This window comes from Balaenoptera musculus, chromosome 4 (assembly GCF_009873245.2).
Source record: "Balaenoptera musculus isolate JJ_BM4_2016_0621 chromosome 4, mBalMus1.pri.v3, whole genome shotgun sequence".
Lineage (NCBI taxonomy): Eukaryota > Metazoa > Chordata > Mammalia > Artiodactyla > Balaenopteridae > Balaenoptera > Balaenoptera musculus.
The window spans coordinates 29,761,838-29,787,998 of NC_045788.1; the positions used below are offsets into that span (position 1 = coordinate 29,761,838).

Below are 26,161 nucleotides of genomic sequence, written 5' to 3' on the forward strand. Positions count from 1 at the left end.
TTTATGAGGGTGCAGAAAAAAAAAAAAAAGACTTCGGGTCAGGGAGAATGTATAAATGTCCATCGCCATCGAGGTTCTGCTATATTTGAGAAGCTGAAGCGACTCCAAGGACACAGTTCACAGGCTGATTTTGCTTCTCAGCTCCAAAGTTCGGATTGATCTGGGGACAATTATTACGCCTCTGCGGCGGATAACTCAGAAGAGAGCCTGTGAAGGAGGCATCGAGGGGGCTCATATCGAGACCTGCATCCTACCTCCCCGGCATGTGCACTGCGAGGTGTGCCAAGTGCCTGGGCAGCACCCTCATTCCCCTCGCTGTGTCTGGCTTCCTGGCTCACCTCCTGCTATTTTTCCCTGGAGGAAAAGTGATAGACAACAATGACCACCTTTCTGACGAGGTCTGGTATTTTGGAGGAATATTAGGAAGCGGGGTCTTGGTGAGTAAGGAAACCTTAAAATCTCCCCAAAGGAGATTTTCCTCTCCATCCTTTTAAAATTGGGTACTTACTGAACAGGAAGAGATTTAGTTGCTAACGAAAGCCCAAGCATCGCATGATGAAAAGTGAGCACTTTAATCTTTTCCCTTCCCCGTTGGGACTTGCCAGAGACATGTGCACTAAATTGACTAAGTAATGAAATCCCCAAGCTTAGGCTGGCAGCTCCCATGGGTCAGTTGACTTCCCTGAACCAAACTGAGAGCCGCATAATATCTTTAACGAGATAATGCTGCGGTGCTGGGTTGAGGAGGTTGGGGAAGGAGCACACATTTTCTAGTTAATCGATTGACTAAAACCCACCAAGAGAAGGAGGTGTCTGTGGGTTCCTCTTCCACTCTTGTGCTAATGATTTCTTTACCCCTTGTTTCCAATAGCAGTTGGGGACCTCTGGTTTAGAGAGAGAGAGAGAGAGATTCATGTTTCATGACAACTGAGGACAAGTTTCTTATCCCTATCCTAACCCACCATGTAAATGGAAACTCAGGGTGTCGTATCTTGACATCTTGCCTTGGAGCTGCAGTTAGGCCAGATAGAACCTAAAGACTCCATAATACTTGTTTACCCACCAGCGAGGCTCCGTTAGCTCTTGCCATCCTCTTTGGTCACCGAGTCCCACGTTGCGGATGTGGTTCCTCACACAGGCAGGCAGGCAGGCTCGGGCCCCCCTTCACATGCCAGACCAGACCCACTCTGAGATGCTTCTTTTGCCGGTAGATGATCTTCCCTGCGCTGGTGTTCTTGGGCCTGAAGAACAATGACTGCTGCAGGTGCTGTGGCAACGAGAGCTGTGGGAAGCGCTTTGCGGTGAGTTTGTGGGGGGGGAGGGAGATGGGGCGGCCACCAGAACTGCTCTGGGGCGCACTGCCTCCTTGCGTTGGACATCGTGGGGATGAGTTACCGGCCCCAGGCAGGACTCTGGGGGCAGCTGGTACAGGGATGAAGGTGGGATTCTTGCTGATGCAAAATAACAATAATCATAAACATTTAAAACCATAGCCCTCCTACTTATAGGGTATGAGTACCATTTAAAATGTTACAAACAGGCAGGGATATCAGAGTTGGAAAATTGCAGTGATGCCATATAAGGAATGCATGCTTGGAAGGCAGAAGTGGGGGCTGTGACTCTCCATCTGCCACTTCGAAGCCCTGAGACCTTGGGCAAGTCATTTCCCTTCTCTGGCTCTGCATTGTCTCATCTGTAAAGGGGAGCTGGGACAGGATAACAGATGGTAACCTCCTCTCCCCAATAGCCCCCTGAACTCTCCATCCACACCACTGCCTGCTTCACTGCTTCAGAGGCTCAGCACTTCCCTACCTCTACCTGGATTTTGCCTCTGGCCTTCTGTTTCCTTTCTTGTTTCCTGCAGCCATCCATCTTTAGTGGGCAAGCTAGAGAAACTAGGCTTCACCATTCCAAGCTGGAGTGGGAAGAAGGCTGGGAGTGGGGTTGGGTTCCATTTCCGCAACTAGGGTGCCCTCTGTTCATCTATAAGATGAGGAAGTTGGACTAGATCAGAATGTCCCAAGTACAGACAAGTTCTGCTAGTACACAGATGTGCTCTATCTTTCAATAACATAGAAAGTTAATTTTGATTCTCCTTCAGTCCTCTCGATTCTATCAAGAAAACTCTTATTTTGATGGAAATGTCTTTACTATTTCTAATCCTTTGTAACCTCCCTTTCTACCAAGTTTCCAGCTCCAGGAATGCAAGAAACATTAACTAGAAATTCAATAATATTTTGTTTATGTGTGTTAATGATTCTACTTTTTCATTCAGAGAGGTGATATAAATGAATAAAATAGAGAGTTGACTTACAGAAAAATATTGAGTTCAGGTACATTGACGTGGCCAAAATGAAGAAGGCTGAACTGGAATTACTGGCTGGATGATGAGTAAGACCAGCTCCTGCTCTAATTTCCCGAGATTCAATTGTCCATCTAAGAGAACCCCAATGATGAATTATACACTCTTACCTTAACCTCTTAAAGGGAAAGGTGTAGCGATCTGTCCTGAAACAGAATCATCTCTAACATTTCCTTCTCATCACTATTTGCTCAGTCAATTAAAAAATATCTATTGCCTACATATGAAGTGCTGAGGCTGGTGCACCGCAAATACAATGATGCTTTTCCATGTGAGATCGAGGATCATTCAAAGAGAATGTTCTCACCTTTTTAACACCATCAAGCATTGGTTATTATAGCAACGTTTAAAATCATCATTTACAAAGAGATGTAAAAATCAACCACAATTCATTTGATACAATTATGTAACATGTGATATATATAATGATATTTTACTATACTTAATTATAAAGGAAAGGAATAAATATGTAACTCATTTTCTCTTTGAAATGTAATCCCACTATGCCTTGTGGATTTGGGGGCAATAGGTTGGAAATAAGAATTTGAAAAAAATTAGCAATTAAGAAAGTTGGATGAATTGCTTAGAAATCTAACAGCTCATTCCCTGGTGCTGAGTAGAAGTCTGAAGATTAGCCAGTATAAAACCAGGGTTTTTGTTTGTTTATTTCTTTTGTTTTTAGGTTTATACATAACCAAAGTGAGATGCGAAACAATATTCAAAGCATTGTGCCAAGAGTGTTTTTAAATTAGATTTATGTGAAGTCCAAGAGGAAGGCAGAAAAGTCACATTTTCACAAGCACCGTTGAGTCAATACCATCTGAAACATTTGGTCTGCCCAATTCAAGTTGTCTGATTGGGTTTCCTCACCCCACGGGGGGCATCTGCCCTTGGTGTGGGTTGAGGATGACTCCTCCCAGCCACTGGCTGACCGTCCACAAGGGCAGTGCCCGTCAGAGGACCAGCTCTGCCAGCTGGAAACCAAGACACAGCCAGAGCTGCCCTGTACCAGGGGCAACCACACTGTAGGTGGCCAGCAGAAGGATTTCTTGTTTTGGGTTGATTTGTTTGTTAGTCAGCTGCCAACTTTTAAAAGTAGAGCGATTTCACAAAAAATATCTAGATATCTTACTTCTTTTTCGAAAAACAAAAAATTAACCTCTTACTCCTGGGCCTCTATTTTGGCACAAAAACGACCTGCACTGGGCATGACTGAGCTCTTCACCCACCCCTAAGGGCCACTGGATTCATGCCCCTGCTTTAGAGCCAAGTTTCCTTAATGTCCTGAGGTTCTGGAGCAATCATCAGTTTCTAAAGAAAGGTATTTACAAACATTTTGTCAGACAAAAAGAAAAAAAGCTGTAGCATAATTTGATCGGTACTATAATGCTAAAGACTTGAATTAGTTTTCCAAAGGCTCACAGCCTTCCCCTCCGGGTGTTTAAGGAACACTGGGCTTCTGAGGAACGTGGTGTAAGAAATCCTGTGGGTAGAAAGGTCTGTGAGGCAGGAACAGACTAGGCCAAGGGCTGCTGAGCTAAATCCTGTGGCTGTCTTCACAGCTTTGCTCTCCATCATTTGTTTCCTGGCCTCTCTCTCTCCTCTCTTCTTTGCTGCATCTTTCTGGAATATTCCCCAGAAGTCAGCTGCATTATTCTCTTCCCTTCCCTTGGGTAGTTAAACCAGGACACATGAATCAATAGTGGAAGCAGGATGTGATGGCTGTAGAGATAAAGCAAGACAATGAGCTGGAAAAAAAAAAATCTTGAGGTCACCCAATTGATAGGTTCATAGTGAAACTAAAAAATAGAGGCAAACTCTCCTCTGAGGCAGAGCAAGACTGAAATCCAGTCCCAGGGATCTGCAATCTTTTAAATAAATTAGGGTAAATGAGAGTTGAGAAAAGGGAGCCCTGGGGCAAAAGCTATGAGAGGAGGGTAACTTCCAAGGTGGGCTTTGGAAACCCTGGCCTGGGTTTGTGGTTAGGTCTCAACCTCGTTCTCCAAAACTGGAGGTGCCCTAGCTGCTGATCTGTGGTTGGTCAGGGTCTCCTGCCCTCTAATCCTTAAAAAGAAAAAAAAAAATTTGACATCTCAGGGTCCAATGGGACAGCTGATTAATTTTATCAACTCTTTCGTGTTAAGTATGTTCTTTAATAAGAGCCTTTAGAAGACCTTGACCTTGACTCAAAAGAGTATCTCTAATAATGGACCTGATAAAGGAGATATTTAGGGATAGGCTGGCATTTCAGCATCCTGAAAGTATATCAGGCAGATAAAGGCCCCCCTCCCCCCATCCACAGGCAGGGCCAGATGGTTGACAGACCTGTTCTGAAGGAAGATCTTGGTTAGGTCATAAATCAGTCTATTCACTGTAGAGTCAGCACTTCTCCCCATGACCAGCTCGGCTCGCCAGTGCCCCTTAGGGATGCCTTCTGCGTAAGCACTTCTGCCATCAGTACTTCCTGAGGCCAAGAGCACTGGTGCTGACAGCCGCCTCTGCATCCCTTGGAAAGACAGCCCGTTTGAGGGGGATTTAAGAAAGACACTTCTTTTTTTTTTTTTTTTTTTTTTTTGATTCTAGTAATATTTTTTTAATAGAAGCAGAATTCACATAGCATACAGTTAATTATTACAATGTGCATTATTCGGTGACATTCTGTGTATTCACAATGTTGTGCAGCCAGCATCTAGCAATGTTAGCAATGCTACCTTTAAGAATAATTTAACATTTGCATTACAATTTTTTGCGTAAGTGCCTTTTTAAAAGCAAGTTAAAGAAAATACAGCAGATAGCTCAAATTACTCAATATTGTTCTTTCAGATTAGCTCATCTCTATCTCTCTCTCTCTCTCTCTCTCTCTCACACACACACACACACATGCATACACACACACACACACAAGAATGCTTGAATATTCCACTATACTGAAATGCAATATTCCAACTGACCCCAATGCTTCATTCATTGTTAGCTATCCTGGATCCTAAAACAGGATGCCAACATATAGAACAAGTCTAGTCTCCAATCCATTGTGCAATATGATGACTATAAAATTTGTGCATGCAAGGGAACTGCCTCAGCTTAGTACTCATCAGTCACTGAAACGAATACTGCAAATTTTACTTGATTCATTCTAAATACTGATGTGCCCCCTAGTCCTCAGTGGAAAGATTGTCAGTCTGCACTTTGATGCAGCCCTGTGTGTGACCACCATCGTCATCATCATTTTCATTTAGTAAAATGAAGCAGATAAAGCTAAGAATGGGTAGTTTCAATTCTCACCAAATTGTATCTTCTCTTTATCTCCTCTGTCTTCCCTGTTTTGAGAGTGAAGCTGGGTGGTCTCATTTAACCCTGCATTTATTTCAGTGCTGGAAAGACACTTCTTTTGAAATAACAAATTATCTTAAAAGGAGAAATAACGTATGAAACCCTATTTCTTCAGTAAAGGTTTTCTATGCTTCAAAATCCTCTGCTGTAAAATGGACCGTGGCAGTTGCTACCTTTCGTAAGGACATTGCAAGAATGGGGGAAGAGGTTGCAAGCCTTAGCGTGCAGGGCAGGGGAGAGTAGTACCAAGTGCCTGGGGTACTGAGGACACATAGGTCCTCGATAAATGCTTGTTGGATGAATGAAGTAAATGAACGCTCTGGGAGGATTTCAGGTGATTTCCGTACTTTATCAGGCTCAATTCTCACAATAGCCCCTAATGAGTTAGGCGTTAAACTTCTCATTTCATAAATAAGGAAACTGAAGCTCTTGCAAGTTGAGTTTCTGACCACCACACCCACGACGCCCCAGTCTGTCTTCCGGGCTTCCCAAGACTGAGGCAGAAAATACAGGAGGACATTCACGTTTAAGCGAGAAAACACTTCAAGTAGTATCTATGTACCTCTTAGAAAACTTGCTGAGAGGAACCTTCATGCCCACCAGAGATGTTTCCCCAACATGTTGCCACTACCCAAGCCTCAAAATACCATGTCTCCGAACCACCCACCCTTCCCCCCTTCTCAGCCCCCCGCCCCTCCTCCCTCTGCTTCAGCTGACATAAGTACACACCACGGACCAGGGCAGAGGTGGGATCTCATCCCACATAGTCTGCCTCCAGAGCCCAGTAGAGGGGGAGGCCTTAAAGCTGACACATGGTGAATTCAAGAGCATCTTCTTCCATTTCAAGGGAAGTATTTACAGCATATACATTAACACACATTTCTTTAGAAATACAAACTGAACATGTGTGCTGAGCAACCATGAGATAGTCAGCCTGTTTACTTTTATTTTTCTCCCCAGAGCTATACTCTCTGTATTTCTGGAAGGTTAAAGTATGTGAGGCTATGATTATTAAAGCATTATAATATAATAATGACATTTGTCAAGTGCTTGTTAATGTCATGGGAAATTATCCAAATCTTGGAAATAGGCAAAAGAGATTTCTGGGTATCCCCACGGTGAAGTACCAGGCATTATCTAAGAGCCTACCCCACCTGGGGGTTATCTGATTTGCTAGACAATGTGTACATTTGATTCCCTATTTCCTATTTTTGATTAGCTATCTTACATATTATGATCTCTAGGAGACAGGTAGTTATTATCGAGGCTTATTTTACAGAAGAAGAAATGGAGATCTTAGAAAGATGACCTTCCCAAGGTCATGAGGAAGGAACCAGGACTCAAACCCAGATCTGTCTGCCTGTATCCCATGCCCTTGACCACTACACTACACAGTAGTGTCCCCCTTTACTACTTATTCATTTAGAATAGGGAAAACATGTCCATAGTACAAAAACTACAACGGAAGCCACACATTCCTGACTCCAAAGTCTGGCAACGCCCTTCCCCAGAGGTTACCAGTGTTTCCAATTATTGTGTCTCTTTCCAGAAATATTCCAGGCCTTTTGCCTGTTTAGTTTAAAAAACACCAACTTGAAGCATCTGCTCCCTAACATATTCAACTTGATTTCAATAACTTCTCTTTTAACATGAAAAATTTTGTATCATGAAACCCATGATAAATGGAATGGACTTCATCTGATTTTAAGATTGATAATATCTCAGAGTAGTAAATTTAGCAATTTTTTAAAGACTTCTGAACACGAAATGACTTAAAACAAAGTGACATAAAGTGTACCTTGCTTCATGTAGGTCATCCATTCTGGAAAAGTTATGAAAAATTATTTGGAGTATTTTTTTTTTATTTCAAGGTGAGATATTTCAAATGTGAATACAAAAACAAAACATACTACCTGTAGCTTTATGAAATTGTAACCTGATGCCATATTTTCTTCAGAAAGTTTTGTAAAGAAATAAAACCTTATTGCTTCAGTTGAGGGTCACTGTCTTGCCCTCCTCTGTTATACATCTCTCCCTCCTGTGGGTAACTGTAATCAGGGAAGCAGTACAGAACATAACCATCCATTTTTTTTAACTTTTACTACCAAAAATCAATCTTCCAAATGTTCTAGACTGTACTGTCCAATACAGGAGCCACTATCCACATGTGGCTATTGAGCATATGGAATGTGGCCAATCAAAATTGAGATGTACTAATTTCGTTCTTTTACATGTACCTAGGGGCAGGACGGTAATAAAGGTGCAGACCTCCTAGAGAATGGACTTGAGGACATGGGGAGGGGGAAGGGTAAGCTGGGACGAAGTGAGAGAGTGGCATGGACATATATACACTACCAAATGTAAAATATATAGCTAGTGGGAAGCAGCCGCATAGCACAGGGAGAGATCAGCTCGGTGCTTTGTGACCGCCTGGGGGGGTGGGATAGAGAGGGCTGGAGGGAGGGAGACGCAAGAGGGAGGAGATGGGATATATGTGTGTGTGTGGCTGATTCACTATGTTTGTAAAGCAGAAACTAGCACACCATTGTGAAGCAATTATACTGCAATAAAGATGTTATAAATAAATAAATAAATATAAATAAATAAATTTAAAAAAAATTTTTTTAAAAATTGAGATGTACCTGGGACTTCCCTCGCGGTCCAGTGGTTAAGACTCTGCGCTTCCACTGCAGGGGGCGCGGGTTCAATCTCTGGTCAGGGAACTAAGATCCTGCATGCTGCGAGGCTTGGCCACAAAAAAAAAAAAAAAAAATTGAGATGTACCATAAGTATAAAACACATACCAGATTTCAAAGAATTGGTACAAAAGAAGAATGCAAAATATCTCATTAGTAGTTTTTATATTGATTACCTGTTGAAATGATATGTTGGATATGCTGAGTTAAAGAAAATATATTATCAAAATTAATCTCATTTTTTTAAACCTTCTAAGAAGTGTTACTAGAAAATTTTAAATTATGTATATGGCTCATATTATATTTCAGTTGGCAGTGTTGGGATAGAGGTGCTTACAAGGGGGACTCTTCAATAAAGGGGAAAATTATCTCATTGCTATTTTATATTAACCTGGTTTTTCATTTACTCAGACTTGCCTAAAATGAGGACTGTTTGCATTTGTGCTCACTTTTTGTGTCTGTAAACATTTGCCTGTTGAAATGTTCCAGGAATGATATCTAAAATCCTCCACTCATCTCACACAGCAGGAATAGCACAAGACAGATTTCTCCTCTCATTACCAGCCAGTGGGTGATGAAATCCGGAGTTGTTTTAGTCGAAGGGACCTTCTAGAACCACCCACCCCTTTCTTCTGTTTACCACCAGAAACCGAGGCCAGGGAGGCGGGGGCCTGGGTGACTCAGGAGGCCGGGACCCTGGTTTCCTCAGACTTCCAAACTGCCTTCCTGGAAACGTGACCTTTCTTTTCTATTACAGCAATTTTAGATACTCTTCCATTCTTAATAATCAATAGTTTTATGATTCCTGACTAATAATTAGAACTCAAGATCAGAAGGTCAAATATGCAGAAAGATATTTTTTTCCTTATCTGTCATTTTATTTCTATGAGAGAACCAACGTCATTCACAGAGAAATTTGCAAATGACAGAATATCTGGTGCTAGTGGCAGTGTGTTTTGTGTGTGTGTGTGTGTATTTGAAGAGGTGGTAGGTACAAGATCCTAGACTGGGAGGGAGACCCAGTTCTTTTTTTTTGTTTTTTTTTTTTTGAAGTATAGTTGCTGTACAATATTATATGTTACAGGTGTACAATATAGTGATTCATAATTTTTAAAGGTTATACTCCATTTATAGTTACTATAAAATTTTGGCTATATTCTCCGTGTTGTCCAATATATCCTTGTAGCATGTTTTATACCTAATAGTTCGTACCTCTTATCCTCCACCCCTATGTTGCCCCTTCCCCCGAGACCCTAGTTCTTAATCTAGTTCAGCCACCTTCTAGATGTGTGATTTGAGAAAGTCACAAAAGCATGGGCTTTGGAAACAAGTGGCCATGGACTGATCCTAGTTCCACCACTTTACTCTTTGTTTGACTTAGAGCAATTATCTTAATTTCTAGTAGTCTCAGTTTCCTGTCTGGAAAATGTAGATAATCACACCCACCTCACAGGTTTGTTGAGAAGATTAAATGAGATAATACATCTAAGGCTGTCACAGAATGAAGCTCTTTGCATTATCTAGAAAGTGAGATGATTGCACTAGAAGGTTTTTGAGATCGTCATTTTTGTGAAAACATAATTATGAGAATATTTAACCATTTATTTAGTGGAAATTCTGGCTTTTGAAGACTTTTAAGCAATTTTAAGATGAGAGACCCTTCCTTCATAGAATCTTCTTTTTTAATTGAGACAATCCAATCCATCCCAAGGACCACATGTCAAAAATGTTTCCAGACCACTCAGAGCCTCACTCTGAAAGGATAAGAGGTAAAACATTAGGAAAAACTGACCTGAGCGTAAGCTTCCAATTGCTCTACTGGAACGTTCTGGCCATTCCTAGATTAATACCAGCTGTGTCTAACTAAACAGCAAGTTGATTGGAGCATGGAGGTAGCTCAGAGACAGAGAAGTAGCTAGATAAGCTCTCTTTAAATTGGAGCAGCATCACCCAAAGTGTGTCGTTGCAAGGGCTCAAGGGAAGAAGTTATAGACTCCTATGAGATCAGAAAACTCTGCAAATTACAATACATACCCAAATATAAGGTGAAACTTTGTATGAAACCACCTCTTATTTTCCCAGAAAGCAGTTTCAAAAAAAGTTCTTTGACTAACGTGAATATACGCATAAGCGTTCTGTGATATATGCATATTTTAAATCACATGTATAAAATATAAAATAATTTTAATATATTGATTTTGAAATATTACTCCTCCCCTCTCATTTATTTTAAAATGTTTTCATGGTTTTTTTTTGTTTGTTTTGTTTGTAATTTTTTATTTATTTATTATTTATTTATTATTTATTTTTGGCTGTGTTGGGTCTTCGTTTCTGTGCGAGGGCTTTCTCTAGTTGTGGCAAGCGGGGGCCACTCTTCATTGCAATGCACGGGCCTCTCACTACTGCGGCCTCTCTTGTTGTGGAGCACAGGCTCCAGATGCGCAGGCTCAGTAGTTGTGGCTTGCGGACTCCAGACGCACAGGCTCAGTAGTTGTGGCTCACGGGCCTAGTTGCTCCACGGCATGTGGGATCTTCCCAGACCAGGGCTCGAACCCATGTCCCCTGCATTGGCAGGCAGACTCTCAACCACTGCGGCACCAGGGAAGCCCTGTTTTCATGTTTTTTGACCTTAATGTCTTTGCTCCCACTAAAGACACCATTGGAGCCATCAAAAGTTTCCCACAGCACACCTTTTTTTCCATTTAATGACATTTTTGTATCCATGTATGATGCTGTCAGCGGAAATTTCACTGTTAGTCATGAATATCAATTCAGATAAGACGAAGACAGTATTCAGACATCCCTCTTGCAAGTATATATTAATGATCCCCACAATTGTAAACACTAAACATACTTATATTAGAATGCCCTTTGAAAGGCTTGTTAACTATAATATCTGGAACTAGGAATTGTGAGGTCAGCTTTCCTAGAATAATTAGCAAATCTGTGTTAAGAAGGAAATGTTTAAATAATTCTGTCATCCAACAGTAATTGGGTTGTTTCTGACTAATGTCTTTCCCATACTTGTTTGTTCAAATTTGAGGAAATGTCCTGTTACCTGATGGATGAAATAAAGGCACAGCTCTAAAGCAAGTCCCTCACTTCTGAGGGATAATTTGAGAGCTAATAATTTTCCTAACATTCCAGTATACATAGTATATCCCCTTCTTGGAGCTTCATACATATTAGCATATCACAAAGATTCTTAGACGTACAAGAGGAATGAAACCTATTTAACTTTATACAATTCAACAATTTCTAAAATTATTCAACAAGATATCCTTTGGAAGAGAGATTGCCTGTTCTAACATGATAAATTGACCCAAATTTTTATTTACTTCTGACCTAGATTATATTCACAATGTTCTTGATGGTGGGAATGGGTTTAGGATACCCTAGGCATAAAAATTAAGAGGAAAAATCTAAATAATGAGTATATGAACTTTAGTCATTGAAAATATCCAATAAGTAGTTATCCAGTGCCTTTGATAAGCTGGGGAGGAAAAAAAAAAAAACCAAACTGTTGGTGGTAGGGGTGGAGCAATGTCCTAACTATCTTCAAATAACCCACTGTCCATGGCTTCAAGGAGTCTGTCCTCTGGTTGGGGAAGACAGACATAAACAGCTATGCAGTAATGCGTTATATATACTGTGCTGTGATGGGAGTTGATACAATCTAGAGCCCTGGAGGTGGGAGATATGGATGCTGAAAACTTGGCCTCTGTACACCAGTGCCAAATTGAATCTCTGAGACAGAGTTTTGGGTGAAGTAGAAAAGAATAGCTTTATTGCTTTGCCTGGCAAAGGGGAACACAGCAGGCTCATGCCCTGAAAAACTGTGTCCCAACGCAGGAGGATTTGGTGAGGAGTTTTATAGCAATGGTTCAAGGGCAGCTTTGCTGATAAGGATCAGGGTGTGTGCAGGGCCTGAACTTCTTTAATCTGGACTCAAGTGGTCTCCTGATGAGCTTCTCAAGGTTATCAAACTGTGACCTTCTCTGGAATGAAGAATGCTAACATCTTCCATTTGTTGGGGGTTTTAGTTCTATAAAGAGCTCAAAGATATTATTATGTGTATCCCTTGAGATGGAACCAGGACCCTGCCCCAAGGCTGAATTATTGTTTCTTGGCTGTTCCTCCCTTGTCTCTGCATCCCCTCCATTCCCTGATTAGCAACTGTTCAAATCTGCTCTTTGGGATTCTGGGAAGGTCATGGAGGCTAGAGTCTGTTCCCTACAAACAAGAAACAGGGACATGGAAAGGCTTCCATGCCCAGGAACTCCACAGGGTCTTGTTCTGTTTCAATATGAAGAAAGGAATGGTCAGTTCTACATGGGAAGTCAGACACGGTGCATGGAGCCAGAGCTCAGTCTTGGAAAGTTGCACCAAAAATACATTTATAGGGACTTCCCTGGTGGCACAGTGGTTAAGAATCCACCTGCCAAGGCAGGGGACACGGGTTCGAGCCCTGGTCCAGGAAGATCCCACATGCCGTGGAGCAACTAAGCCCATGTGCCACAACTACTGAGCCTGCATGCCACAACTACTGAAGTCCATGTGCCTAGAGCCCGTGCTCGACAACAAAGAGAAGCCACCACAATGAGAAGCCCGTGCACCTCAACGAAGAGTAGCCCCTGCTGGCTGCAACTAGAGAGAAAGCGCGCACACAGCAACGAGGACCCAACATAGCCAAAAATAAATAGATAAATAAATAAATTTTCAAAAAAACACATTTATATATGATATGACATATGATATGAATATGAATCCCAGCTAAATAGATTACACAGATTCCAGTTGCCCAGGCACAGTTAGATCCTCTCTACACTCTAACCCCACCCTCAAACCCTCAAATATATACTGTAAAAAGATTGATAGTAATACAGGGAAGGGGAAAGAGGAAGTAACTGACATTTAACTTGGGTTATCACATCTAATTTAGGTAGGCTTTATCATGCCCATTTTATAGATGAGAAACTAAGAGCCAGTCATCACACAGAGAAAAGTAGCAAAACTGAGATTTGAGACTGGGTTCTGCTGACTTTTAAACTCTTGTACTTTGCACTACACCTTCATGTCCCAAAGCAATAGAGGTGATCATTTGCCACCTCTATTTACAGAATTATTAATGTTTCCACACTACTCTTTAATTACTGTTTAGAATGGACACTGCCTCTCTAGGCCCTTTTTTTTTTTTTTAATCTCTAAGAGGGAGTTAGCCTGGATGGGCTCCAGGATTGTTTCTGCCTTTTATATTCTATATTCTATCTTGATTTTATAATTAAAAAAAAAAGATGTAGTACAATCTATTTTTCACTAATTAATCTCTGTCATATAAAAATATTTAAAAGAACTGGAATCGTTGGGCTTGTGTAACCCAAAGAAGAGAAAATGTACAGAGGGTGGAAGGGGTGAAGAGATGTCATATAGAAAATATTTTTGTGTAAGATATAAAATATCTTCAGATATTTTAAATGTTGCTACCTCATGGAAGAGAGGTTGGACTTAATCTTTTTGAACTCAAAGAATGTAACTAGGACTGATGAGGAGAAATTGTAGACTTCTACCCTTTCTCATAAGCAGAACCTTCCTGCCACATGAGGCCCCACTGTGACTTAGCCTCAGTGAGATGATTGGACCACAGAACTGAAGATCACTTCCCATTCTAAGATTCTTTGATTCTGTAATAGACTGGTCTTCCATATTAGGCCTGTGAAGGACAATCTGTTCTTAACAAGGTTAAAAATCCTGGTTCAAAGGTATCAAACCATAACTAGCACTTGTGTCACCAATGAATAGGTGAAAAAGATGGGGATGGGGGTGGAGAAAGGGACATGAGACACCAAAATTCATTCTAGGAGACCCCACAGGCCCCATTTCCAGTAAAAACTGGCTGCATACCCCGTAACTTCCCCATATTCACCATGCTCAATGACAGGCCAGTTGGGCGTGCTGTGTGTAATCTCTGGATACCTTAAGAACCTGGCGGTCTCTCTCCTTCTCTTTCAGATGTTCACCTCCACAATATTTGCTGTGGTTGGAGTCTTGGGTGCCGGATACTCATTTATCATCTCAGCTGTCTCAATCAACAAGGGTCCAAAATGCCTCATGGTCAATAATAGCACGTGGGGCTATCCCTTCCTGGACGGGTAAGGTACACCCTTCAATGCTCACATGTCACCATTAGGGGCACCAGCAGGTAAAGGCCCACGGGGGATACTGCTCAAGGTCTGCCATCTTCAGTTTACAAGTCTCAGGCATGTTGCTCCTTTGAGGCAGAGCTGGAGTTGTGGGGTGAAGTTACACAAGATCTCACCTCTAGGTGCTCTTTTGACAGACACCAGGAGAAATAATGGAAGAGGGCACCTCAGTTGACCTGAGAGAAGGAGGTTGGTGGTGTCACCACTTGCATTCAAATATTTATTAGCATCAACATGAGGCAACTAATAATATTAATAAACAGAGAGCAGTGCCTTCCATTGAAAATCTTATAATAGAAAATGAGAATGATTACTCATTAACAGAGCTCAAAGGCTTTCACTAATACCCCAAACGATGGATAACTAAACAATCTCTTAAGGTACAGATTTATGGAAAACGACCTTGAAAACACTGTAGGTTCTTCATGAGAGTTACTGTTAATAGAAATCATTAAAGTAACACTTCATATTTTCACGGTACTTTGTAGTTTATAAAGAACTTTTTTTAAAATAAATTTATAATTTAATCTCCACAACAATGTCAAGAGGTAGTAACTCCCCACCGAGGCAGGCTGAATAAGTGTGATGTGCTCCAAGTCTCACAATTAGTGGGCAGCAGAGACGGAGCAAACTCACGTCTTCTAACTTCGAGTATTATTAGTCTTTTTATATTACACATCCTTCTGCCCCTAGACCGCACTGCTCAAGGCAGTAGACAGTTGCCATACGTGTCTACTTAAACTTAAATTCACGGAAATGAAATAAAGTTTAAAATTCCTCAGTCACACTAGCCATATTTCAAGCACTCAGTAGCTGCACACGGCTATTAGAGACAATATTGAGCATCATTAGATAGGGCTGCACTAGACGTTAACTTCCAAGGGGGCTGGGACAATCTCTGTTTTGTTCATCATTATGGACAATAGCACAGGGAGTGACATATCTAGGTGGTCGGGAATTAGAGTTGACGGGTCCTCCTGTACACAGAGGATGGGGCCATGCCTAAAAAACTCTGACACCGATTATTTAAGTCAGACCCCTATTTATTAATGTATAGTGAGAGACTACAGAACCTCGAGAGCAGGCTTCAGATGGAGGAGATGGAGGAGGCTGGTTCTGTATGACACCAGGTCTCAGTTTGCCCACAAGTGTTTCACCTAAAATATCCCCACGCTTCTCTGTAGTTAAACAGGAGTACAAGCCCTCTAATGTCCTCATATCACATGTAGTGATTGCCATGGGTGTTTATTTTACTGTGGAAAGCCCTCTCCTCTTACAGAGGACCGCTGTGGGCTTGGCTTGTTTGAGCACAGCATTCAGACAGCATAAGGTTGAGCCACCTCCTGAGGTCCCTCCCCCGATGGTTCCCTCTCCCCCACCCAGGGGTGTGACTGTGAAGCTACATGTTATGTCTCCTTTCAAGGACCCTTCTGCTAGTATTTCTATCCACAGCGTCAGTGCAGTATTAAACCTGTTTTCTATTTATTCTGTAATGTGAACGCTACTCCCCTTGATGGACTTAAAATCAATTTGAATAAATCTATGTCCAAAACAAAGGAGAGAGAAACACAAGGCATGCCAAGTAACACCCCAAGGCAGTACAATGGTCTTATATTGTTCTGACATGAGGGCCTCACACCCTCCCCTGGCACACTCACACCTGCTTGGGGGAGGACAGGAAACCACTTTTTTTTTTTTTTTGATTTCTTTTTTTTTTTTAGTTGAAGTATAGTTGATTCACAATGTTGTATCAATTTCTGGTATACAGCAAAGCAATTCAGTTATACATACATATACATTCTTTTTCATATTCTTTTCCATTATGGTTTATTACAGGATATTGAATATAGTTCCCTGTGCTATACAGTAGGACCTTGTTATTTACCCCTTCTCTATATAATAGTTTCATCTGCTAACCCCAAACACCCAATCCATCCCTCCCCCGGCCCACCCCCCTTGGCAACCACAAGTCGTTCTTTATATCTGTGAATCTGTTTCTGTTTCATAGATATGTTCATTTGTGTCATATTTTAGATTCCACATATAAGTGATATCATATGATATTTGTCTTTCTCTTTCTGACTTAGTTCGCTTAGTATGATAATCTCTAGGTCCATCTATGTTGCTGCAAATGGCATCATTTCATCTTTTTTATGGCTAATATTCCATTGTATATATGTACCATATCTTCTTTATCCATTCATCTATCGATGGACATTTAGGTTGAGGAAACCACTTTTCATAGCCATCTGCCTCTGTCCTCCTGCTGAAGCAAGTTTGCATTCACATCAGACCCATGTATCACACGTTACTCTGTGATAGATGCTTTCATATGTGTTGTTTTATCTACTCCTCACAACAGCAACTAACCCATCCATTAACAGGTGTCAGATTAGAGCGCTTTAATAACAAACACAGAATAAACTGTGCAGGAAAGCAGGAACAATTCAGAATTCTCCACCCATCCTCTGCTCACTGTTGGGCTTTGGTAGTACCTGAAGGGGAAAGGTTTGTGTACCTAGACATCTGCAGAGTGGCTTCAAACCATAGTATGATCAAAAATGGCTGCATAGGGGTTTATTACAAAATCATATATATTATACTTTCCAGGTGATTTATAAGATAAGAATGATTTTGACTATTCGTGCTCTTTCCCATCATGCCCTGACTCTAGAATTTAATCCCACATAAAATGCAAGTCCACTCTTGGTGTGAAATAGGCCACGACTGCTACAGGAAGGGCTTTCAGGAGGATGGGTCCAGGCAGGGTGTCTCACCGCACCCTCTGTCACCTGGCGGGCTTTCCTCAGCTTGCCATTCTCCCTACATCCCATGTCCTGTCTTCCTTTATGATCTTATCTCCCACTGCCAGCTCCAAACCTCCCCTCCAACTGCAGAAGCTCATCTTGAGTTTCTTACAACAATCCTTGCACCTTGTGTTGCTTGGTGTTTTCAGTTAACAACGTGCCTTCACCCACAGTGTTTCATCTGTTCCTCACAAAAAGCATTCCTTCAGAGGTAATTCAGCTGAGGCCCGGAGAGGAGAACTGACTTGCCCAAAGGAATACTGTTCCTAACGATGGAAGCTCGAATCCAAGTTTTCTGACTTCAAGTCACAATGCTTTTTCTAGAGCACAGTTTATACTGACTTGCACTATCTGATTTTTGTAGAGTCCCTCTCGAAAAGCTCAGTAGCCTCTGTCTCCAATCTTTTTTACTTTCACAGGGACTCTTCTTATCCATCAGATCCCAGTGTGTAAGCATCACAGGAGTTGTTGTTGTAGCTGCAAGTGTAACACACATACACAGCTACTTAGTGAGTGAAAAGAAATAATCACTTGTATGAGACCAAAGAAGAGGACTCAGGACAGTTTCCCTTATCACCAAATGGCAGTGGCAGCATCTCTCCCTTCTCCTCCTCTTCCTCCTTCCCCTCCTCCTCCACCACCTCCTCCTCGTTTTTCTCCTCCTCCTCCTTCTAATGATTAATGGCTGAGTGTTTTTACATGCATTATCTCACCTAATCTTCCTAATAAATCTCAGAAGATTTCTTATCCCTACAGTAGAAAAATACAGTTCAAAAAGTTAATTTGCCCAGGGCTTCACAGCTAATGATTAGTAGGAGAATTAAAAAAACAAAAGCACTTGACAGGACCTTACTTTGTGCTTTGAAGCCTGTCCCAAACATGGAGCACAGAAGGACAGACATGGTCCCTGACCCAGTGAGTATGTGGTAAGTTAGGGTGACGACAGGGAACAGACCCTCACTTGCCAAAAGGGGGAAATGGAGGCGTGCGAGGGAAACTTCTGGGAGGAGGTGACGTGGGCTGGTTTTGGAAGATGCACAGAAGTGTGCCTTCCAGAGAGGATGGGAAGCACGTTTCAGGCAGAGAGAAGAGAAAGTCCTGAGGCAACTTCGAAAAGGGCCCACGTGCTCAGAGAGTGTCCGTCCGCTGAGTGGCCGGAAGCTCAGGGTGAATGTTGGGGGTGGTGAAGAGGGACCCACAGGATGCGGGTGATTGAGAGGCAGGTAGACCTTCAAGACGTCGGGGAACAGCAGAGGACTTCAAGCAGGACAAGCCACGACCACTTGGGAGTTTCAGGACGATCATGATGGTAGCGACGTGCAGGATGAATGGAAGGTCTCAGTAACTGAACGAGGGAGCAAGGTCGGAGATTAGAGTAACAATCCAGATAAAATCCTGACCATCTCCAAGGCAGTGGAATTGGGGCTCAAAAGGAGAGGAAATGTCAGAGACTGTCTGAGATGGAATCATCAGGATTAGGTATGAGGAGAAAGAGGGAAGTTTATCAAGGTGGATTCTGAGGTTTCCAGCTTGGGACACAAAAATCAGGACTCTTCAAGTCCGTAGAATTTAGTTCTGTTTTCCTTAAAAATATTTGTTGGTGCTCATTTTAAAGGAACAAAGACAGTTAACTTTTTCTGTCATGGGAACCATACTAAAGAGGCATCCTAGAAGGGAAAAGAAATCTGGGACATTTTGAGATACACCCTCTTGGCTTCCTTTGAAGTAGGACCTCCTCCCAAACAAGGTCTTCCTTTCTGAGACAATTGGCTACCTCTACCTTGACCCTGAGCTGCTAAAAGGGAAGCAGCTTGCACAGGGCATGGGGACAGCTGCGGGAGGGAACGCAGGAGGCAAGGCCAAAGACAATCAGCAGTGGGAGAGAGACAAGCAACACAGCCAAGCACAGCACTGCCCGGTCAGGCTGCAGCCCTCCCTGCTCCCTGGGGAAGGAACTCAGGGGCGAGGAGAGGGCTCTCTCATTAAGCACAGAACTGACACCATTCAGTGTTCTGCCTGGACTTTCAGTTAAGACTATCTGCAGCTGCTCTTCAATGATTGCTTATTAGCAAGAAACCCCATACACTGCTGCAAGCACACTCCCCAGAGCTGAAAGCCACATGGACGGGGTGAGATGGCATGGCAGCAACCTGTTCCCAGCTTTCATGAAGCAGGAAACCCCCAGAGATGTTAAGATCTGGCTTTGCCCTTGGCCCGACTTGACTTAGGGTCCAGTTCCACCTCTGCCACATACCAGTGGTGTGATCTTGGGTGATGCGTTCACCTTTCAGCTCTTTCTCTGTGAAATGGGGTGGCAGCAAGATCTACCTCACAGGTTCAGGCAAGAATGAAATAACATGATGTACATAATGTACCATTACTGCCACGTAGCACTTGCCAAACATTCAATGTTATGATTCATTTTTATGAATATAGCATCGCTGTGAATAGAATTTATTATGATGCATTAGAACTTTCTAAAATGTTATGCTTTTATGATAATTTTGTGATTAATTTCAATATTTTCAACCAGTCGCATGAAGGTTCAAAGAGAATAATTTCTTTATTATGGTAAAGGAAAACTTTGACTGACATACTATTAGAGATAACTATACACACTATTAGAGATGTGTTGTGTAAATCAAATTTCATAAATTAATCATATTTTAATTATTCTAAAGGGATAAAATTACTCAAATACAGGGAATGTGTGTAACAATTAAGAGCACCGCCTTTGGAGTCAGACAGAAGGAAGATCAAATCCAGGCACTTACATTCTCTAGCCTCAGTTTTTTTTTTACACTTTCTAAATACTTAATGTCTTTTTTTTAGCAGTACATTTCTTGTAATTGAAGTATAGTTGATGTACAATATTACATAAGTTACAGGTGTACAATGTAGTGATTCACAGTTTTTAAAGGTTATACTCCATTTATAGTTATTATAAAATATTGGCTATATTCCCTGTGTTGTCCAATATATCCAGTAGCTTATTTTATGCCTAATTGTTTGTACCTCTTAATCCCCTCCCCCATGTTGCCCCTCCCCCCTCAACTTCTTAATCTGTGTATATGTTCATTCATTCAGTGAATATTTCCTGGGGCATTGTTCAAGAAAAGTAGCACCTCTTCGTAGGAGTGGGAGGGATGACGGAACGCAGCTAGCCCAGCGCCCAGAACATGGGCAGGACCCCGTACATGAAAGCTACTCATTTACTGAACACTCCCTGTGCTGGAACTGGGGACAGAGATGGGGGACACGGTCTCTACCCTTGTGGATGTATAGTCACAAACAGAAGACAGACAAGTGGACAGATGAGGACAGCTCAGGGTCCGGGGCACTGTGTACCAGAAGGAACCAGAGGGCTGGGAAGCACAGAAGGGGTACCACAGCCAGCTGAGGGCAGGAGGAGCATCAGGGGGTCTGTCTCAGAGGAGGAGGTGGCACCTGAGTTACCCAGGCAAAGCCCTCGGGCTCCCCGGCTCCTTCCTTCAGCTACCTTTGTTGCTGGCAAGAAGTGAGTTGTATGAAATCCATGGTGTTCTACTCTGAGGTTGATGGAATTACTGCATCTCAGGTGGGACCGCCCTTCACAGTGATGAGATTCAGTGGGTTTAAACTGCCTCAGCTCTCCTCATGTCACAGAATGTGGAAGCGTGATTAGCCTGCAGATCCATGAAAAATTAGGGCCCTCTCTCACCTGGGGTTGGAGGGTTGGACACAGCAATCATTTCCGGGGATCTGAGACTCTCAGAACCTGAGAGTTTTGGGGGAAAGAAGAAGGGCCTGTGGAACAGCTATCCGTGAGGGTTTGTAAGGGGTGAGGCAGCAGTTGGAGTGAAACTGAGAGGATTTCTCCACCCAAACTCAATCCTTGCTTCCAAATTCCCCCGTGAGCGGTTCATCAATATCACCACCAGGGGGTGGTGTCGTCCCACCACTGGACAAACTCTTCAGCCGAGGGTCCAAACTGGGGACTGCCAATTACTTCACCTTAGGATCTTTTCTTTATAAAATGTGCCTGGAAAATATTGTCTTTTTATAACCTCTTATAATCAGCAAGTTGAAAAATTGTAAAGGTAGGAAGGACTACATGGAAAAAAACAATGGAAAAATGAGTGTTTTAAAAATAACATAATGGGGGCTTCCCTGGTGGCGCAGTGGTTGAGAATCCGCCTGCCAATCTTCCCGGACACGGGTTGGAGCCCTGGTCCGGGAAGATCCCACATGCCGCAGAGCAACTAAGCCCGTGTGCCACAACTACTGAGCCCACGTGCCACAACTACTGAAGCCCACGTGCCTAGAGCCTGTGCTCCGCAACAAGAGAAGCCACCGCAGTAAGAAGCCCGTGCACCGCAACGAAGAGTAGCCCCCACTTGCCTCAACTAGAGAAAGCCCGCACGCAGCAACGAAGACCCAATGCAGCCAAAAATAAATTAATTAAATAAATAAATTTTAAAAATAATAGTAACATAATGAAAAGAAGTTTTATACAGCAGTACATAGGTATATTATCTCAATGAAATTTCACAATTGTGAGGTTGTTCTCAGCCCATTTTATAGATGAAGAAACTGATGTGAAGGCCAGGGGGTGGGGCGGTGGAAGGTGACTTGTGTGAGGAATACACAGCCAGTGAGAAGAATGCTTGGATTCAAACCCAGGTCCATCTGAATCCGAAATACCAGCCTTTTTCCTTTAGACCAGACTGCTCAGCTTAAGTAAAATAATAACAATATTAGGGTTTATTGAAAACTTACTATATGCTAGGCACTGTTCTAAGTGCTTTACTCGTGTTAACTCATTTAATCCTCACTTTAATTTAATCCTTATTTAACCCTATGATTTGATATTGTTATTCCCATTTTACAGAGAGATACACAAGTCACCCAGCCAGTGAGCTGCTAGAACCTGTATTCTCATGGGAAGGTGAATCAATGTGATAAACAATGTTTTATTTTATTTTTTTTTATTTTTATTTTTTTGTAAATTTATTTATTTATTTATTTATGGCTGTGTTAGGTCTTCGTTTCTGTGCGAGGGCTTTCTCTAGTCGCGGCGAGCGGGGGCCACTCTTCATCGCGGTGCGCGGGCCTCTCACTGTCGCGGGCCTCTCTTGTTGCGGAGCACAGGCTCCAGACGCGCAGGCTCAGCAGTTGTGGCTCACGGGCCTAGTTGCTCCGCGGCATGTGGGATCTTCCCAGACCAGGGCTCGAACCCGTGTCCCCCGCATTGGCAGGCAGATTCTCAACCACTGCGCCACCAGGGAAGCCCCAACAATGTATTATTTTTAAATCAAGAGCAAAAGTCTCATTCTTTCCTTTACCCCTTCTGCTCTACTAAACTCTGGGGCATCTAATATCATTTCAAAGATTTTTCAAAATCTTAATACAGAATGTATCTCAAATAAATGTGTACTGATGCACTGGAGAAATCATCAGAGACAGATCGTCAAAATGATCTAAAAACAATGAGGTGGATATTACTTTAGCAGTCAGATGGAGAGTTTCCTATTGAGGCCTTGAAAGGAGAGAGGACGCGTAAAGGAAGAGGGAGAGACCAATTTGTGGCTTTAAGAATGTGAGAAGGAATATAAATATGCAGAGATTTTACCCGCTTTACCCTCATTGTTGTCTTAAAGATACCACACTTCACATTTCTCCTTCAAGGCACAACGCCCTTGATATTGCAGTGGACTCCTAATGTATATATTTTATAAATATATTGCAGTTTCTCCTGTTTCAAAGTTTTTATAAAATGTGTATTAAGGCAGCAGATTATTTCTTCCTTTTAGTTATTAATTAACTCTTTTTGCAGGTGGAATCCTTACATCTTCACAAAAATATAGCTGAGTCAGTTCACAATTTGGCTAGAAGCAGGTCTTAAAAGAATCAAGCTCTTCCCTTTAACTATACGACACAGTTGTACTTTACATGGCTTCACACGGCCACTAGACGTGACAGATAATTTATCAGAAGTCCAAAAGCTCCCTAAGGACAATAGTAGGATAAAGGCCGTGAACATTTGTGAGATTCTGCTCCTGGAGTGTCTTCATTTTCATTGCCCCTTAATAGATATTAAACTTACCCATCCTCCTGGTCAGCTCATAAAAATCACTCTGTCACTCAGTAGCTGTGTGAGCTGGTGTAAGTCACTTAACAACTCTGTGCCTCAATGTTCTCATTTGTGAAATGGAAGAAAAGAACCATAAAGTTTCTATGAGAAATAAAGGAGTGAATATGTGTTAAATGTTCAGAACAGGGTCTGGCACCATAGTCTATACTCAATAAAATTGTTAGGTATTGTTTTTAAAAGTGTTGTTATTATGGGATTTTTTTTTTTCTCATGGAGCTTATATCTTGGATAGATAGTATTGCAAAAGGAGAATCGTTATGGTGACTTTCTAGCCTAGGGTATTGCACACTTTTTACCAACATCTCCTTTCTCCCCCATGTCCCCGACAGGAATTACCTCAGGGACAGTGACCTATGGAGCCAGTGCCAAAAGCCTGACAACGTGATTCCCTGGCATCTGACCCTCTTCTCCATCCTGCTGATCGTAGGGGCGGTTCAGATACTTATCTGTGCCATCCAGGTGATCAACGGCCTCCTGGGGACCCTGTGTGGAGACTGCCAGTGCTGTGGCTGCTGTCAGGTGAGTTGGGGTCTTTGTCCTTCCTTCTCGGCACGCAGGAGGCCAAGTCAGGCCACCAGCGCTAATGGGATGAGGGGGTGGAAAGGATGACAGTGACTGTAGGAAACCAGAGCCAGGCTGCAAAGTCCAGGCAGCCCCTCTAGCAGCTGAGGGAAGTCCTGCTCTCGGTGATGCTAACGTACCCAGGCTGAAGCTGACCGAAGTTCTCAGTCTTACCCTTACTCCATATACATATAGAAGTTTATGATGATGTTTACATGAAGATCCCCACAGGAAGTAGACATCTGTTGTAGGCACATATTGTCAGGAATACGCATCACGGTCTGTCCCCAAATGTTTTATTTCCTAAATAGATCTAGAAGTGGGTTAAAGTTGTCGAGTAATATATGGAAGGGTATTTTGTTTCCCTTGGAAAAGACTTAGAAGAGAAAAATCATTCTTAAGTGCAAAAAATAAAATGAAATCATTTTGGGATTTACTCTCCAAATAAGACTGTAAATTATCAACAATATGAAAAATAAAAATCAACCTATGGATAGTAGGACAAGGTGATTATTTCAACTACTGAACAAGCCAGATCAGTCAATTATTCATACACATAAAGTTATTTTAAAGCACAGGTTGAAGTATGAGGAAAAAAATTAAATAGAACTTGAGAGTTGGGGACTTCCCTGGTGGTCCAGTGGTTAAGACTCCATGCTTCCACTGCAGGGTGCACGGGTTTGATCCCTGTTCGGGGAACTAAGATCCCACATGCCAAGCAGCACAGCCAAGAAAAAAAGCATCCATGTTAATAACAGAAGGCTCAGTACATTGTACTGACTGTTATTTCCTTAAGAGGATGGAAATCCGTGTGACAGCATAGCTTCAAGGAAAGGAACACAGTCTCTGGGTTCCACCTCCCCAGGTTCTCTACTTATGAACTCCTGGCTCCTCTACTTATTAACTGTGGCTTCAGATACATCACTTGAGCCCCATGTGCCACTTATCAAAATTAATTTTAATAATAAAATGATGGAAAATAAAATGAAGCTTCCACACCTATAGCCTAAGCACAAGTTAAGTAACAGATTAAAACTCTGAAACAGAGTCAGAAAACATTCAGTAGGTAACCAATAAGGGGTAGGAGTAATCAGGAATAAGAGGGGTGATGGGGAGGGGAAAGGGAGGGGAGGAGAAAGCAAAAAAAAAAAAAAATGATGTTGTAATTAATTAACTTTTTCTACCTTCCAGGGAGATGGACCAGTCTAAACCTCCATGATTAGCTGCTCTAACTTAATGGTGTGTGAGAAGATAACATCAACCTTATTCTTCTCTTCTTGGGATTGCCAATTCCTATCTGCTTCCTAACTGACAAAGCTTAGGGAAGCCAGAGTTATTCCTTCTCCTTTCCAACCCGGTCAGCTCAACTTAGAATCTTATGTTAGTTTCAAATAAAAAATAGTTTGGCCACTTAAGTAATATTTATGAATCTTTCAAATTAGCTTCCTCTTAGAATCGAAGGGCAAGTTCAAAGCAAATATTTCATAATTTTTTCTTTAAGAGTGAAAAATGTATAAGGTCACATGTACTGCCACACTGCTTCTTTGTATATAGAGGTGTTGATATCTTTGGTAGTTTTACAGACGTCAAAGGAAGAAAACACATTGAAAATGAGAAGCTAAGACCAATTTTTATTTTTAAGATCTGTGGGAAAAAAGAATGACTGATGGATCATAAATAATTTTTATTTGTTTTCTTTTGTGCTAACATGTTTGAATTACTTGTAACTAATCTTCTGGGCCTGCCATCATTCGCTAGGGTTTCCTTGTGTATATTAAATTAAAATCAGAATTCAGAGGTAATAAAGATTGTGTGCTTTTGGGGAGGTAGGGGCAAAAGATTGAATGAATAACACCCTCTTTTCATCTTTTCTACAAATGCTTCCTTTGCTCAAACAAAAAACAATGTTTTTAAATAGTTGATTTGGGTAATAATTTTGTCAGCCTATGTATGGCTCAGGATTAAGATAATAAGTGTTATCAGTTCTATGTGTTATGTTAAGACATTAGCTTTGGTTTTATGAGTCAGGCACTAATATGGAGTCAAATCCATTCTGTTGATTTCAGCTC

General features: G+C 41.9%; 1 protein-coding gene across 1 annotated transcript; it reads left to right on the forward strand.

Moving 5' to 3' along the window:
• Positions 1 to 25,896, forward strand: TM4SF4 (transmembrane 4 L six family member 4). Its single transcript, XM_036849494.1, has 5 exons — positions 1 to 437; positions 1,212 to 1,301; positions 14,401 to 14,540; positions 23,861 to 24,050; positions 25,284 to 25,896. Exons 1-5 carry the CDS (start codon positions 264 to 266, stop codon positions 25,299 to 25,301), a joined length of 612 nt encoding a protein of 203 aa, XP_036705389.1. The 5' UTR covers positions 1 to 263; the 3' UTR covers positions 25,302 to 25,896.
• The last annotated feature ends 265 nt before the right edge of the window (positions 25,897 to 26,161 follow it).

What these genes read in the sequence shown, in the direction of transcription:
- TM4SF4 (XM_036849494.1), top strand. Translation starts at nt 264, where the DNA reads ATGTGCACTGCGAGGTGTGCCAAGTGCCTGGGCAGCACCCTCATTCCC. An exon ending in TATTAGGAAGCGGGGTCTTG is followed by an intron (nt 438 to 1,211) that starts GTGAGTAAGGAA and finishes TTTTGCCGGTAG; the next exon opens with ATGATCTTCCCTGCGCTGGT. An exon ending in GGCTATCCCTTCCTGGACGG is followed by an intron (nt 14,541 to 23,860) that starts GTAAGGTACACC and finishes TGTCCCCGACAG; the next exon opens with GAATTACCTCAGGGACAGTG.